The sequence below is a fragment of the Pituophis catenifer genome, unplaced genomic scaffold, assembly GCF_029215685.1.
Source record: "Pituophis catenifer annectens isolate HBS135680 unplaced genomic scaffold, rPitCat1.0.hap2 SCAF_1, whole genome shotgun sequence".
Lineage (NCBI taxonomy): Eukaryota > Metazoa > Chordata > Lepidosauria > Squamata > Colubridae > Pituophis > Pituophis catenifer.
This window is the reverse complement of record NW_027256881.1, coordinates 293,197,035-293,214,858: the sequence shown is the minus strand read 5'-3', so window position 1 is coordinate 293,214,858 and position 17,824 is coordinate 293,197,035. Positions and strand designations below refer to the sequence as shown.

At 37.5% G+C, this 17,824-nt stretch overlaps 1 protein-coding gene across 1 annotated transcript in view; it reads right to left on the bottom strand.

Annotated features, from left to right (window-relative positions):
- AKAP6 (A-kinase anchoring protein 6) overlaps positions 1-16,829 on the bottom strand; it is a 233,008-nt gene extending 216,179 nt beyond the window's left edge. The window contains exon 1 of the mRNA XM_070935849.1: positions 16,527-16,829. Coding sequence (XP_070791950.1) covers positions 16,527-16,829 — 303 coding nt within the window. The remainder of the gene's footprint in view (positions 1-16,526) is intronic.
- Between the last annotated feature and the right edge of the window lie 995 nt (positions 16,830-17,824).

The following is a 17,824-nucleotide window of genomic DNA, read 5'->3' as shown; positions in this document are numbered from 1 at the left end:
CCCATCCTCCTTATATGGTTCAACACACAGGAATTAGAAAGTTGTATTCTTCTTCTTCTTCAAGAAGTAGCCAAGCGGCTGGCAGTAAGCAGAATACTTCATGAAAAATGGAAGAAAATGGCTTACTTGCATTTTTCGTCTTGGCACAGTGAAACGTTATAAAGAACATTACTGCAGTAGATACTGAATTAATTAAATAACAATTATTTGTATACTATCTCTTCTAGTGATTTTTTTAATGGATACTTGCTGGTGCATGTGATAAAATGTTTCTGTGGTGAAATATTGCCTGGATTCCCAAGAGGAAGGGGCTGCTTAGATTTGATTGGGAGAAGGAGGGTCAAGAGAGTGCCTCCCTAGAAGTTCTCAGAATACTTCTTTAATGATTGCTTTAGTTGCTTTAATTTCACAAGATTTCTGTCTATAGGTGAGGAACAATAAAGGAAACTGCTTAGAAGTAACTCGGTGTGTTTTTCTTGATTTTTGGAGCCTTCAACTGTAGGAGGCACTGGCACTGTGCTGCCAGACAAGACACTTATTTTGGAGGGGAAGGGAAGGGAAGGCAACTATAGTCCCACACTTGCTAATTGGGATGTAGTGGAGAAATAGAAGCATGCATGGAAATATTTGGAAGAAAAAACAGTGGTGGATCCTATCACTGGAAGAAGAAGGAAGAGAGTCTGTATGAAGGTACAGTATATTCAGGAAGTAGAGCTGATGGGATGGGCTATTCTGCAAAGAATTCTTGGAAGTCTCTGCTTCTTCTTTGTTCCCTATCTTTCTTGGATATATGATCCCAGAAGCAACAACTTGCAAGAAAGATGTTGTTGTCTTGCACAGAGTGTAAAACACACTGACATCTCTGAGTTAGTCTCTGAGAATTGAACACAATTGAATGGAAGGGAATAATAAGTGGGCATGTTCAGGAGCCCCCCTTATCAAATTAATAAGATTAAGTTGGAGCATGTCACTTTCACAAGGCAAAGCAACACTATTAGACATATTGGGTATTATCTGCTAAAGAATGACTTTAGACAAGTATGGTATAAAAAATCAATTTGGTTTTGATTTTTTTTAAAAAAGGGAACAATTATAAGGAATCCATGTTTGCTGTCAAAAAAGCAAATAGTCCATAGTGACAGATAAAGATGAAGCCATAGAATAGAATAGAATAGAATAGAATAGAATAGAATAGAATAGAATAGAATAGAATAGAATAGAATAGAATAGAATAGAATAGAATAGAATAGAATTTTTTATTGGCCAAGTGTGATTGGACACACAAGGAATTTGTCTTGGTGCATATGCTCTCAGTGTACATAAAAGAAAAGATACATGTGTGAGAACGAGCAACTGGTTCCACTTTAAGGATCTACCTACATTTAATGTAGTTTAAAAAACTCAGTGCATAACCTGGGCTGCCATTTTAAAAATTGTTTGTGGGGTAGACAGATTCTGTTCTGTTCTGTTCTGTTCTGTTCTGTTCTGTTCTCACTGGGGATATTGTATGATGCAAATGTATCATACATAAGTAAAATTAAAATATTGCATTTAGAAAAAGCTTACAGGAAATTCTTGATTTTATTCTAGAGGCACTAGATGGTGCTGTGATACAATTGCAGTGGAATCATCAGTCTTGCGCAGCCATAGATAACCTCTTGTAGGTGAAACAGACATTTTTTACTGCAGTTTTCAAAGAACATGCATGATCATATGCTTTATTTGCAAGAAACAGAATTCTTAAACCAGGTTATTTATTCTGAATTAGTTGGTTTGATTGAAACCCCTAAAGAGATTATATAATTTGAAATGTTCCTTCATACTAGGGCCCAAATAACATTAACATACAAATTCAACTCTTGAATGAAAAATACTTTTATTAATAATAATACTAATTTAATTTTTTAATATTCTTCAGATGTATAGAACACCCAATAATCCTATTTCCTGAGTTAAGAAATTGGGGTCACTTCTCAATGATTAATCTATTGTTCAGGACAGAAGAACAGAAACTTCCAATGACATTGGTTAAGCATCTTTAATATATCTACATTCTTAAAAGTTTTATTTTCATTTTCCTTTGCTTCCCTTGCTGTGCCAGCTCCTTCAGAATTCTGGGATGTAATTCATCAGGTCCTGGTGATTTATATTCATCAAGGTCAGACAGGTGTTCTCTTACCATTTTCTTGTTTATTTTAATTTTTATTTCTAGTCTGTCTTTTACAGTTATGTTTTTGGTAGTTGGGCTATAGTTTCTTTTTGTGTGAAGACTGATGCAAAGAATGAGTTAAGCAGCTCTGCTTCCTCTCCTCCTCTTAGATCATTAAGAATTTAAAAATTCCTAAAGAAGTAAAATAAGTAAACTGGGTTTTTTTTTTCAAATGTTTAGTTGAAAAAAGAAATTGAAATATTGAAAAAAAATGAAAAAAGAATTTTATTTAAAAAATTGAAAAAAAAAGAATTTTATAAAAAATTGAAAAAGACTTAGAAATTGAAAAAAGAATTTAAAATTAAAACTGATATTTAAGAGTTAAAAAAATTAAAATTTAAACAAAGAATTGAAAAATTGAAAAAAGGAATTTAAAAAAATTGAAAAGGAATTTTTCTTTTAAAAAAGGAATTTAAAAAAGGAATTCAGAGAAGTTAAAAATTTAAGAAGATTTTGACCCTTTATGAAGTAATATGCACTTGTTTTTGTTGGAATTCTCAGGCTATTTTCTAGGAGATGCTTTGCTCTTAACCCTCTAGTCCCTGCCTTGAAAGTTTTATCACTTTCCTCCCTGTCCACAAGTGTTTTGTACTTATCCTTTTCCCCCTGCTTTCTTGGCCTTTGGTTGCCTGGCCACTGCCGGAGTTTTCAGGTATGATGTGCTGATGTGGGCACTCTCCTTAGCTCAGTGGTTCCCAACATGGGGCCCACGCCCCACAGGGGGGGCAATTTGATTTTTAATGGGGGCAATTTGAACTTTGTTTAAACCAAGTTAATGGTCTTTTAAGATTCCTCCACGTGAATAGAATTCACTTTTTGAGTAAAGTAAGAATTATATGTCACAGGGGGAGCATCAGAATTTTAGAGATGCTTAGGTGGGGCATGGCCAAAAAAAGGTTGGAAACCACTGGCTTAGCTGGTCCATTGCGTACAATCATAATAAAAGAAAGTGAAGACTTGATTTTGGCAGCTCAAGAGCACAAACTATTTGAAATAATGGCAATCAAAGCCAGCCTTGAAAAATCATCAAATGATTCAGAATGCAGATTGTGCAAAGAAGTTTTTTTTTTAAAAAAAGAAAAAAAGTAGATCATATACTACTTTGTGCAATAAGATTACACAAACTGATACAAACAACAATATTACACAGTCGCTGAAATGATTCACTGGAACATCTGTAAAAGCTATCATGTGTGCCAATAATGAAAAGTTAGTGGAAACGTGGGTGGAAAAAATAGTTGAAATGAGCAGGTTAAAATTTTATGGGATTATGTAACACTGCAGAGTTAACAATTATTGATGAGAAAGGCTAAAAAGTCGGGATAGTGAACGTGGCAGTGCCTAGGGACAGCAGAAGATAAGAGAAAGAACTGGAGAAAATCACAAAATAGAAAGACCTGCAAATAAAAGTAAAACAACTGTGGTGACAGAAAGCAAAGATAGTATCAATAGTAATAGGTGCCTTGGGTACAATCCAAAACTCTTGGAGTGCAACTTGATCACCATTGATCAAACAACAACATCTATCTATGCCAGGTCTTTAGGGAGGACTCCATGGGTGAATAAAAATACAAAGTCCAATCTAAACATCTGGCTGACTATGTGATTACTGCTACTCCTCTTTTTCTTCTTCACTCAAGGCCAATTTCAGCTAAAGAACTGGCATGTTGTTGTGAACAGATAACAATAATATTCGTTTTACATGTGGCCATTTCAGAAACACGAGAAATATATTTAAACAACTGAAATACAGCCAGTCACATAGCTAGATGTTTCATTTTTAATCTTCTTTTTGGTTTTAATGCTAAAAAATTTGCTATTTTTTTCTAAGAGAAAGGAATACATAAAAACAACCATTTGTTTAATAAATGAAAGCAATTAAATTCTCTGTGCTGCATAGAGATCTCTCTAGTGCTAACATCAGCTCAGGTTTCAGCCATTCTTAATCAATTTTTACTAACTTAATATTCACATGACCCTTAAAAGGCAATGGACTAGAAGAATGAAGACAATCATTTGTGGGATTTTCTCTCTCATATGTCAAATTTAACTGGCTGTATTCTTCTTTGGGCATGTGTTCAAAGACATGACGATTTCAAACTAGATAAAGAATAGACTGCACTATAAAATATGCTTTCTATTTCTTTATCACTGTTTCACAACCTTGAAAATTTAAGATATGTGGATTTCAGCTCTTCATGCTGGCTGGGGAATTCCAGGAGTTGAAGTCCACACATCATTAAGTTCCCAAAGTTAAGAAACACTATACTGTATATTCATCTGAGAGGATTCAAGTGGATATGTACTCTCCCTGATCTACCACCAGGGGTCAAATTCAAAATTTTCCCTACCAGTTCTGTGGGCATGGCTTGGTGGGCAAGGCAGGGGAAGGATACTGCAAAATCCCCATTTCCTCCCCACTCTGGGGCCAGCCAGAGGTAATATTTGCTGGTTCTCCGAGCTACCGGTTCTCCAGAACCTGTTAAAACCTGCTGAATTTCACCTCTGTCTACCACCCTAATAAAAATGATTCCAGATACTATGGAAAGCAACCAGTTTTTAAGCGAACAGCTTTCACTGGCTGATAGAGATTGGGAAGAGAAAGGGCCACAGCCAACATCAGACTGTAAGTTCTCTTCTCTGTGCAGGTGTAAATGTTACAGTTTGCTAAACACCCAAAGAATAGCTTTTGAGAAGTAAAATTATCTTTCTCCCAGGTAGTTGAATGTCTTGGACTAGCATTACCATAAATTAAAATGTTGTAATACCATTCAGATGTTGTGTTGTGATAAAGTAGTTCTTTTAGGAGATAACCAGCAATTTATTATAACAAAATGCCTATGTCATTTTAAAAGTATGAATTGTCCTCCCCCATTTCCACTTCCCTACATGCTACAGAAAGACTTTTTCTGACAGAACAAAAACCCTGGAAAGACAGTCTTCACCCTGAACTATTTGCTTAATTATTATAGCTTCCTGCTGGAAAGGATAGGCAAACCAGCATTGATCTCGCTACGGCTATCTTGTGAGACCTGGCCATGGAATGGAGTGTATGGGTTTTTAATGTTTTCTTTTAAAAACTTTTTATGGGAAATTGTTCGCATTGTTTTTTGCTGTAAGCCGCCCAGAGTCCCTAGGGAGTTGGGCGGCATAGAAATGCGACTAATAAACAAACAAACAAACAAATAAATAAATGTATATCAGTTTCTGGATCTGCATTCCAAACCTTTATTGATACATCCATGCATCTCTGGAAATGATTATCTACTCTCTCTGGTAATCTGAAAATATCAGCCTACTTGTCAACTGCACAATTAAAAACTATCTAATAAAAAGATTCATCACTTTCTAGGATTTGCTTGATAGAGTAGCCTTTGTAAGACTACGAAGCATCCAGTTTTGGTCACCCCTATATAAAAAAGATGTTGAGACTTTGGAAAGAGTTCAGAGGATCAGGGATGACATGATAGCAGTCTTACAATACTTAAAGGGCTGCCACAAGGAAGAGGGGGACAACTTATTTACCAAAGCACCTGTAAGCAGGACAAAAAACAATGAATGGAAACTAACCAAGGAGAGAAGGAACCTAGAACTAAGGAGGACATTCCTAACAGTGAGAACAATTAACCAATGGAACAAACTGCCTTCAGAAATTGTGGATGCCTCAACACTGGAGGTTTTTAAGAAGAGACTGGACAGCCATCCATCAGAAATAGTATAGGTCTCCTGCAAGGGCAGGGGATTGGACTATATGATCTCCAAGGTCCCTTACAACTCTGTTACTGTTAGTGTATATTTATAAATATAGGCTAAACATAAAAGTTTGATTAAAAAAGGTGCTTGTTCACAATAATTTGACATCAGATTAATGTTACTCTTGGTTGAACCAAAGAATCAGAGCAGAAGTGGGTTGACTTCTAAATACATCATCAAAACAATGTACTTATTGTTTTGATGATGTATTTAGAAGAAGAATCCAAATACGTGAAGCTAACAAATTTGTTTCTCCTCGCACACTATCATTTGTAATCTCTCCCCTCCATTATATGCATCCTTAAAAAGGATTATCTGTCCACAGATACTTTCCTTAGTTATCCCTGCTTTAATCTCCAAAGCTCAACTGCTGGCTAAGATTTGCCAACTATTTTATAGATTAGCCTGTGGGAGAAGAAAAAAATTACCATACGCTTACGCATATACAGCAGCTTTAAGCAGCCTCACATATTAACTAGGACAGCATTCAGCTTTAGGCTATATAGCAAAGGGTAAGGAAGATATAAGGATATTGGTTACAAATGCTAAATTGCATAGGGAAATGGCGGTCTGAGAAGTGTTGACAAAAATAATAACTATAACTAGGTATAGGCAAAAAGAAAATCCAATTTGCAAAGATTTTCCCAAAGGAAACAGTTACTAATCCAAATGTACAATCATATGCTCTCATTTATTTTCTTGTTACCACTTATGGATATCATCTTTTATCGAAGGCTTCCGCCTTTCAGAGAGCTGTTCCAGGTTTTTATAGATACCAATTCAAGATATCAATTCATTGAATTGTCTATTCAATTCAAGATCAACATATATCACTGAGAACCTTAGTAGAGAGTCAGTTCAGATATATGTTGTTTTGCTGGTAGAAACATATGTTAAGACATTTCTACTGACGTGCCAGAGTTTTAGCATTAATCCCAAAGAGTACATAATGAGTGAGTCTAATGCAGCATCCTTGCTTTCCCGCAGTGCATCTGCTTTGTCATACAACTCACTAGGAAGCAGCTTCTGAGAGGAAAAATACCCTCTGATCTTTGCCAGTGTCTCTTCTCAGCTCTCTCAGAGGTTGCAAACATAGCTACAGACTTACTGTATTTAAGACTGATAGCAGATGTCTTAAGGGTAATAAGAGTAATAAGGCAATGTTTCTGCTGCTTCTCTTTTAGAATTATTATCATTACAAGGATGTCTAACATTGGTTACATAATTTTACAGAACCAAAACAGCCTCAATGATCTCTAATTTTTTGAGCTCTGTTATGATGTTATTTTTTTAAAAAAAACTTATTGAAATAAAATTCAGATCAATTAGCTCTAGTTTAATATTTATGCCATTCTCCTATTTCCTATTTTATGTTTTTTTTTAATTCTCTTGGCTTTATACATAAAAGTTAATGTGTATTTTTACTGCACATTTCTCAGAGTATCTTGGTAAGCAGATGGCTCAATTTATAAACTTAGGAAAACAAATACAATAGGTGTAAAAGTTCCAGGGGGTTCCACTCTTCTGGACTAGATAACTGAATTTCAAATTCAGTTATCAAACAAAACAAAACACAGGCCTCTTCAGAATATGACTGCACATTCTGGCTTTAGATTTGAAAAGATTTTTAATTACATTCAGTTGGGTGCATGAAGATTTCTCCATCTAGTGGATCAGCTGGGGCCATATTCTGTCTGGTTTCCTTTTTACTATTTGACCATATGGCAGAAAACATGGTCCTCAAAGTAGCATGGAGCACTAGGATGGTAAATAAAACTGAAATCCGAGGAAGTGTAGTCCTTCGGGAGTGAGACTAAATGTCCCTACCTACCCACTGCTTCTCTGTCTCCTCCTCCTAAAAATATTTCCAATTGCCATATAGAATAAAGACAAAATTTTCTATGATAAATATCAAAACAGTTGTTTTAGAGGCAATTTTTCATGAGAGTATACTAGGCTGAGAATGAATCAACCCTCCCACCTTATACCGAAACTCTGATCTGGAGGAGGAGGAGGAGGAGGAAGAGATGACAATACAATGAACATAAGGAAGATCTTTTATTTGTCCTCAGACTCTAAGGAAAGAAAGTGAAATAAATGGCAGTAATATATTGAGCCGATCAAAGCCTACGCTAGACAAACCATCGACATGACTCAATTTTAGACAACTTTGAATATTAATATTTATAAGTGGGAAATGATGGTAATCATTCCATTTATGCCAAAAGCTTTGAAATAATTTTGTGCCACAGGGCCTTACACCATTTCTCTGTAGCTCTATGTATACGCTAGTAAAGGTTAATTAGTTTAACTTCAATTAGTTAAACTATAGATTGAAATTCTACATGATTATTTTCAGCAAGAATTTGCTTTCTGCTTGAGTTTATGACTTTATAGAGCCGATATGGTACTGTTTTTATTATAAATTACAATATTTAAAGTTTTAAATAGAACTTAAGAGTATTTTCAAAATAGATTCAAAATTTTAAGATGCCATCTGTCTTCAATCAATCAATGTTTTTATTACATTCAAAGACAAGTATAAGACCCTCCTTATGTTGATCTTTGCCATCTGACACCTACTCCACAGCATTTTCCAAAGATACCTGGCTATTCTAGCTTTGTTGTAAAGCCATGAAAGCTGAGGTGAAATTCAGAACGAAGTTCCAAATGTAACCATTTGTGCTATTAACTAAGACAATTTGCAAACTTCCAGATTTGAATAGATTTGCATGTGCTTTGGAAAGAAATTATATGAGCCACGGTGGCGCAGTGGTTAGAATGCAGTACTCTGCAGGCTACTTCTACTGACTGCTGGCTGCCTGCAATTTGGTAGTTCAAAACTCACCAGGCTCAAGGTTGACTCAGCCTTCCATCCTTCCGAGGTCAGTAAAATGAGGACCCAGATTGTTGGGGGCAATATGCTGACTCTGTAAACCGCTTAGAGGGGGCTGTAAAGCACCATGAAACAGTATATAAGTCTAAATGCTATTGCTAATGCTACATGACAAGGCTTAAACAAATAATGAGCCCAATTCTAAATTTTTGATAATCTTTTATATCCCAAAGATGCTTTTTCAAGAGTCAACTGGACTTTCTGACTCAGAATCTCCATAGACATTAATCTTTTATATATTTATTAGTTTATCTATAACCTGCTTTTGCTCCATAAATTCAAAGTGGTCTGCGCTTTCTCCTCCAATTTTTCCAATGTCAACAATCCTCATGGTTAGGATCTGGATGAGAGCTGGTGATGGACTCAAAATCTCCCATTGAATTTCCATGACTGAGGATGGATTTGAATCGGGATCTTCCAGGTCCAAGTCCAACTCTTATACCACACTGGCTCAACTGTCACATGAAAAATTAATTAGAAATGTAATGTCACCTTTCTTGAAAAGAATCACTTAACTTTGGTAGTATGTTTGATTGCAGCTCATGCCTTGGTAGATAAGCAGTTTTGATTTCACTCTTGTTTTTCAAGATGATGCTAAGGCTGCATACTGTTATTTATTATATTATTTATTTCAATGGCATACCATCCTGGTAACCTTGGATGTACCACATCTTGTCTGACTATAAAAGTATGCCCTTGGCTTTCTAGATCAAAGAATCTCAGATAAATTACCTATCTTAATAATATAAAGCAATTATAGTAATTACTTACTGCACAATAAGTAATCTTTACTACAGGGTAGAACAAGAGTTTTGCATAAAGATCTGCTGCTTGAGTAAACTGAAAAAAATGTCACAGTCAACATTATACACATTGATAATCAGCTTCCCCTTTCAGTAAATCAGTAGTCCATGAAAGCTAAAAGAGCTGGAACAAAATTGAAATATTATTTTCACTACTGCCTAACAGAGGATTGCATGGGAAGGATATTTATTTTAATTCAATTCAGTTTATTACAGTCATAGACCAGAGACCAGAACAAATAAAAACACTCAGTAAATATACTGTTTGTCATGCAATTCAACAAGGCTGAACAAAAGAAATGGGAGTGGCAACGGAAAACTGCCCAGGGAAAAGCTTTGTTACACCACAAATATTGCAGTGATATAGATTTACAGTGATACCCCAGTATAATCTATCTTTAGCATATTGTTTAATTCAGTTTTGCACCTAAAAAGCAAATAAGCTTTTGAAGTGAGGTACAGTGACAAAAACATATTCTATCCATCAAAGATACAGAAGAAACTAATGGGAGCTTTTTAACACTTTAAAAAACCGAGCAATGATGTTCCATATCACTGCACCATAAATTGTATTCAACTGTGTCCATCTACCAAAGGAAAACATGCTGTCAGCAGATTCCTGTTTCTCTTTTCCATTTCCTTGTTTCCCAAATCTGCTACAGCAATTTGGTAAGGCTTCTAAAACAGATATGGGTGTTATGGATCAAGAACAACAAGAAGAAGCAGCTTTACTTCTAGAACATATTCCACTTACAGTGTTGGATGTATCTCTGGAACCTTCATCTTAGAGAGAAACATTTTCATGCTCTATTTGTATAACACAAAGTGTTTCCAGAATAGCAATAACCTCCTGGGTACTGTGCTAAATGAAAACACCATACAGGTTAATTATCTTCCTTTTATTGTGGGCTGCTAATGGTTGTTTGGAATATTGCAATAAGAGCGATTTGTAATTTATCAGAATTTGCTGAGGAACGATAATCAACACCAACATATATCCAATTAAACTAATCAACATTCAATTTTTCAATTTAATATGAGGCAGATTATGGTAACAGAAGCCATGTATGAAAGAGCAGAGGAAGATTATCTTTATCTCTGGCAATCTTTTCAAACTAACCCAACATTTGGTAAATAAAGACCATAGAGGAATTTCTGATGAATAGAGTTATTCTAGTTACCCCCAGAATAACAGAGCTGGAAGAGATCTTGGAAGTCTCCTAATCTAGCCCTCCTGCTTAAGCAGGAAACCATATACCATTTCAGACAAATGGCTGCCCAATCTCTCCTTAAAAACTCTAGTGATGGAGTTCCCATAACTTACAGAGGCAAGCAATTTCACTAATTAATTGTTTTCATTATCAGGAAATTTCTCCTTAGTTCTAGGTTGATAAGTTTCCATTCTTACTCCTCAGTGAAGATTTTTATCTCTCTTCTACTATTTCCACAAGAAAAGTGGCTCATTAGTAACCACATCAGAAGTAACTGTTTCCTTTTATAAAAAACAATTAGATTACGTGATAATATAGGGGAGAATTATTAAAATGTAATGTGGCACAATAAGGTTGCTTTCAGAAAACAAACTCGAAATATTAAATTGTTTAAAAACTATGGCCTGAATTTTTGCCGTGTTTATCCTTTTTTATTTCTTAAATTTTCACAGAACAATTTTCAAGGTAATAAAAGTGTTTTAGCTATTGGACAGAAATACAATCACTCAAAGATTTCTTTGTGTTCTTAGGGAAAAGCTGACCTTAGATAGAATAGATACTTCTTTGTGTGCACATTTGGCAGAGGTGCACAACCTCAGCCTCTGAGGCTCCATGCAGCCCTTGGAATCTTTCCAAAAGCTACCATCAAATTACCAATCTTAATATGAAAGAAGAGAAACTAATTAAATACCTTGCTGTTTTAAAATTAGTTTAAGCTTAATTAAATCATAATTAGTTTTTAACCCAGCCTGCATGCTTATTATTGTCCTTTTAGAATCTGATCATCAACATGACACCCAACAGATGAAGCTGGTCACTAATCCAAACAAAATTCCACAAGACTGTATTAAAGCATCTATGGGGCATTTTTAGGAAACAATGCAACCAGGCTTCTGGGATTGCTTTCCTTGACATTAACCCCACTGAATATAATTCAGCCAACAAATTACACCACGCCTCTGTCTGAGAAGGCTTCCCAGAACAGTTTCCAAAGTAACACAAGCAAACATGAGAAAATGAGATGTAGGTCCAGAAAGTTCATTGACATTACTTGAGAAATGAATAGATTTAAAGAGAAATCTTCAGGTTATAGTTAATGCAAAGACAGTTCCTTCGTGCCTGGATTTGGCTTGCATAAATCCATTTGCTCCTTCTGTGATTTCCTTTACAGATTGGCAAGGCAATTCCAGTTCAATATTGGATGGCCATAATTTGTTTCCTCATTCATTCGATATTGATTAATATGACATTCTAACTCCCTATTTGCTACTGCTAACCCCCTGACACCACTTGGGTGATTTCTTTCTTTCTTTCTACCATTTGTGCAGCTTAGTTGCGAGTTCATCATTGTGTACTGTGCCAATTTCAGTTCCTATAGCAAAACTATCAGTAATTATGAAGACATCATTTGTATACAGTCCCACGTACATATCGGAAGGAATGACTTCAGAGATTTGTAGCCAAAAATATTATAAAGCAATTAGAATATTAAGTGTATATTTAAATTCCCATGTACATAGTTCCTAAATTTTAAAACATAAAAGCATATTTAATCCTTAATTGCCTTCTTTGTACCATACAACTGATTTTTAAATAAGGCCGCAGAATTATGCTTAGTTTACTTTCTTTCAAAGCCTTTGTCACACAGATAAAATTTAGATAGAGATATAAAAATCTATTGTAGGTACATATATAATATGCTGTATATATTAGAATTTTAATAAGACAGACAGTAAAATCATTAAATATCTTAGAGCAATTATTCATTATCCTATTTCAGCCCAGACAGTAAAATAATGAGATCATTGTACCTTCTCTCCTACTGCCTGCTGAACAGATCAAAATGAAATCTGGAAGTGAGGTGAGGTGAGGTGAGGTGAGGTGAGGTGAGGAGAGGAGAGGAGAGGAGAGGAGAGGAGAGGAGAGGAGTAAATGTCTGATTTGATTTTTTTTCCACTCAGGCTCCAGAATCCAAATCTGGACAATCTCCAAAAAGGAAGAAGGCAAGAGATAATGGAAAGATTCCTACAGTCAGACATTCCCCCCCACATCCACCCACTATTGGTGCAATACTATGATTGGCAGATAATTCTCCCACTACCTGGAAATGGGCTGACCAAGGAGGGCAAAATTCAACCAATTCAGTTATAGACAGACCATCTATATATAATCCAGATAATCTCACTCCACCATGGCTCAGAACAAAAGAAACAGAGACAGGATAGGGACTAAAAATGGGGACAGCAAATGTCATGCCATTGTTGCTTTCTTAAGGACCTATGGAGAGCAATTTAACTCACTGTAGCAAAACCCCTGGCATCAGCCATCATGACAGTAAAACACAACCAAGTGTTTCCATTGGTTAATGTAGAGAAATTATTCATTCCTAAACCCTAGTCATTCCACTGCAATCAATGTCCAGTCCAAATGCTTTCATATTTCTTCTTCATTAACTATATATCTAGAAGAGATAAAAGCAGTGGATAACAGCTAGTACTGATGATAATTCATCATTTATTTATTGTATTTATTTATTTATTGGTTCAATTTAGTTGAATGTTAGTCAGTGGTGGGTTTCAAAAAATTTTTACTACCTGTTCTGTGGGTGGGTGTGGCATGGGTTGGTGGGCATGACTTGGTGGGCACGGCAGGGGAAGGATACTGTAAAATCTCCATTCCCTCTCCAATCCAGGGGAAGGTTACTACAAAATCCCCATTTTCTCCTGATCAACTGGGACTTGGGAGGCAGAGAATAGATGGGGGCAGGGCCAGTCAGAATTTTTACTAAATTTCCACTACCAGTTCTCCAGAACTGGTCAGAACCTGCTGAAACCCACCTCTGATGTTAGTCCTTTGCATTGCTTAATACTGCCATCTCTGCTCTATTCCTCCCCTGCAGCCCAGAAATGACTGATCTCAAAAGATGAGGGACATTATTTTTTTTAAATAAAGGCTTTTCCAAAATCTATAATCTGTTCTGGTCTCCTACTATCTATTGCAAGGTAGGAGAACAGAAGACTGTCTGCTATCCAATGTCCTATTTTGACTGTTCTCCTGTATTCCTCAAGGGCAGCAACTGCAAGTTTAGGTTTCTTCTTCAAATGAAATGTGTGCAATTGTGGACTTTTCAAACACCCTTTTTAGACAGGGTGCTATTAAAACGTGTTGGTCTACCCTAAAAGTGGCAGCTGTGAGCAGGCCTTGAAAGTGTTATTTAACTTAATGTGTACTTTTGTCTTGAATGTGGCAGATAGGTCAAAGCTCTTTTAAGGAGCATCTGTTTTTCCCTCAGTCTGGCAGGTATTCATGAATACAAGATTGAAGGTTCATGCTAGAAGCTTGGAGCACTAGAAATACCCATGGTGATGAAGCTACACAGCCACAGTTGCAAGCTGTCTGTTAAACAAGGAATAAAAATGATAGAGAGTCGGGGCAGATAGACAAGTCAGTGTGGTGGGTAATACATAAAGCCTAGGTGGGACTGTGAGGCATCTGCTGGTCCTGATCCAGCACCACCAAATTGGATTGGGGGGGGGGAATTACAATCAAGCTGAAGCAATTAGATAATATACTTACAGTCATGCTTTGCCATATAATTTTGGGGAATTACCATCTTTGGGGTTGCACTGTCCCCCAGACAGACCTAGTGCATAATCGGGGGTTCTCCTGAATTTGTGATTCCTGATTGAGGAGCAGATGGCAGGCATGCCAGGGGGGCCTTTGCATAATGCTTGTTATTCATCAGTTATACCCATTCCTAGACCAACAGGCCTTTCTTGTCAGGCCCAAGCTCAGAGATGACACAGCAAAGTCCAATCAAGTCTAGTCCTTTATTTGCTTACACCTAATGAACAGAATCTTGCCAAATTAAAGGTATAAATGTCTAAACAGATCAGTGGTGGGTTGCTCCCGGTTGTGTCCGGTTCTTGTGAACCGGTAGTAAAAGCGGCGGGAGGCTCCGCCCACCTGCCCGGACGTCATAATTGACAGTCTGCACATGTGCAGAAGCTTCTGCGCATGTGTAGGAACATGCGTGCGTGCTCCCGTTGCGAACTGGTAGTAAAGGTAAGTAGAACCCACCCCTGTATTAGATATATCCTGAGAGATTCTAGGAAGTGGCTATCCTGAATATCTCCCCCCACCCCCCACCCTAATCCTCCATTCATTTTGGGACTGCACAGTCTCTTAATCCAGGCTTTCTCTGGAAAACTTCTGTTGCCAAAAGTCTCCCCCACTACTACTCCAGGTGTACATTCCATCAAACTTTCTCACACTCATCCATGACCTGGTCATCTCCTGTTTGGACTATTGTAATGCTCCCTACATGGGACTGCCCTTGAAGAGTATCTAGAAAGCTTCAGTCACTCAAAATGCAGCAGCCTGCATAGTTTTGCGCAAGTCTGAATTTGTGTATGTGTCATCTCTTTTGTGGGAGCTGCATTGGTTGCCAATTTGCTTTTGGTTGCAATTCAAGGTGCTGGCTATCACCTTTAAAGTCCTACATAGCTTGGAGCCAGCTTATTTGAAGGACTGCCTCTCCTCAGTATGTCTATCCAGCCCACCAGAGCAGAGAGGCAGGTCCCTGCATCTGTTAAGGAAATACATCAATTGGGACCAAGAAAAAGGCCCATCTCTGCCATGGGAGGGAGAAGAGGGATCGGGGTTTTAAATTGTGATTCTGTATTGCTGTATGCCCTCCAGAGTCACTGTTGTGAATTGGGAAATCATATAAATATGTTTAATAAATAAGAAAAACAATTGATAAAATTGGACAATAGTTTCTGCAGAAAAAGATAAACTGTATACAATCATCCCAGAAGGAGATAGTGGTTGTTTCACACTTCTGTAATGTGTGTGCGTGCCTGCATGCACACATGCACATGTATGCGTGTGTGTGTGTGTGTGTGTGTGTGTTGAGGCAAGACTAGGAGGCATTATTTCATGGTTATATGGTCCAGTTCTAAGGAACAGACCCTCCCCCTTACAAATGAATTGGCTTCTTCCCTAATGTCAGATGAAATTCTTCCAAACAGCATTTGGTGGCAATGATGATGATAATGATGATAATTTTGCCATCTTTATTATTTTTACAGTTACGATTGTCATAAGATTGGCTGTTATTATTCTGTCAATTGCTATAAGTTTAATTCATCTAATGTACTATCATTATCAATGGATTTTTTAACTTTATTTATTTTTATTTTTATTTTTAAATTTGATTTATATGCCGCCCTTCTCCGGAGACTCAGGGCGGCTTACAATGCGCTAAGCAATAGCCTTCATTCTTTTGTATATTTATACAAAGTCAGCTTATTGCCCCCACAACTGGGTCCTCAATTTACCTACCTTAGAAAGGATGGAAGGCTGAGTCAACCTTGAGCCTTGGCGAGATTCGAACCTGCAGTAATTGCAGGCACCTGTTCTTAATAACAGGGTGCTTTAGACCACTGTACTACCAAGGCTCTTTGTATTGTGAATGTTCTAATTATCAGTTTTAATATATGGTATATAGTTAATATAGAAATAAACAAAATTAAACAATGAAACAGCTACTTTCCAACATTTCTCTCCTCTCACATAGCAGCCTGCAGTCACTGCCACAACCAAGCAGCATTTCCGAAAGAGAGCCAGCAGAGAGCAGCATTTAATCTTACTTTCAGTTGTACCAAGTGCACATCCACGTGTTTGCTGTCCAGATCTTGCTGCACAGAGTAGGTCAAATCCCGGACTCTTTCTGATGTCATCCGAAGCCATGTCTCAATCTCAGGCAAGTGGAGAACAATCTTCCAGTCTGCAACTGTGTGGAGTGGGGGAGGCTTTTCATATTGTTGCTCGGGATCGAAATCTTCCCTGCCATCTTGCTCAGTTGTAGGAGTCGTAGTGATGATCATGGGGGATACATCGGTAGGAACAGCATTCAGCTCTTGTGGAAGGATGGGGGAAAGTGCTACTTCCATGGCTGATGACAGAAGTTCTAGATCATGCTTCTTGCCAAAGCAGCTGCACATATGGAAGAGGCAAAGGGCAAATGGTTAAAAAAACAAAACTTGGAATAAAACATCCACCTGTTCATAACAATTGAAATACTGCATGTTTAAACATATATTGAATACTGCCTGTTGGTTAACAGCACTGGAAGCAGGACAAACCTGTTTGCAACTAATCAAATTAAAATTCTGTCTAAGCATAGCAGTGGTGGGTTGCCCCCAGTTCAGACCACTTTGCAAGAACCAGTAGTAAAACCGGTGGGAGGCTCTGCCCACCACCCTGGATGTTGTCATAGGCGATCTGTGCGATCCCGTTGCAAACCGGTATTAAAGGTAAGTAGAACCTACCCCTGAAGCATGCCCAAATTCAAACCTAGACAATTGTCACTTGTATGTGTCAGAAGTTTAATAGCAAAACAGACTTAGTGGGGTTTAGTTTTACTTCTTATGATTAGGATCAGTGGTGGGTTCCTCCCAGTTCGGTCCGGTTCGGCCGAGCCGGTAGCGGTGATGATATGACGTCACTGAACCGGTTCTCCCCCCCCCCCCGCCCTTCCACCCCCCCACCCACCCACGTTATTCTTACCTTTTATTTGGTCCCACCCCCAATCTATTGCTGCCTCCTGAGTCCCAGCTGATTACTAGAGGGAAAAAAACTGTTTAAACTCTTGCCATGGGGCTTCAAAGGGCCATCCTACAGCTGATCAGTGTTAAAAGCAAACAAATGAGTCGGGTCGTAAGTGCGAGGATTGGTCATAAGTGTGAGGACCTTCCAGAAATGACTCTGACCAGCTAGCCACGCCCACCTAGTCACATGACCTCCAAGCCACACCCACAAAATAAGCCAGCCCACAGAACCGGTAGTAAAAAAATGTAGAACCCACCCCTGATTAGGATGATGGACAGCAACTGCAAATAATGATTTATTAATCATAATAATAGCCTCCGGTTTCTGAAACTATGCT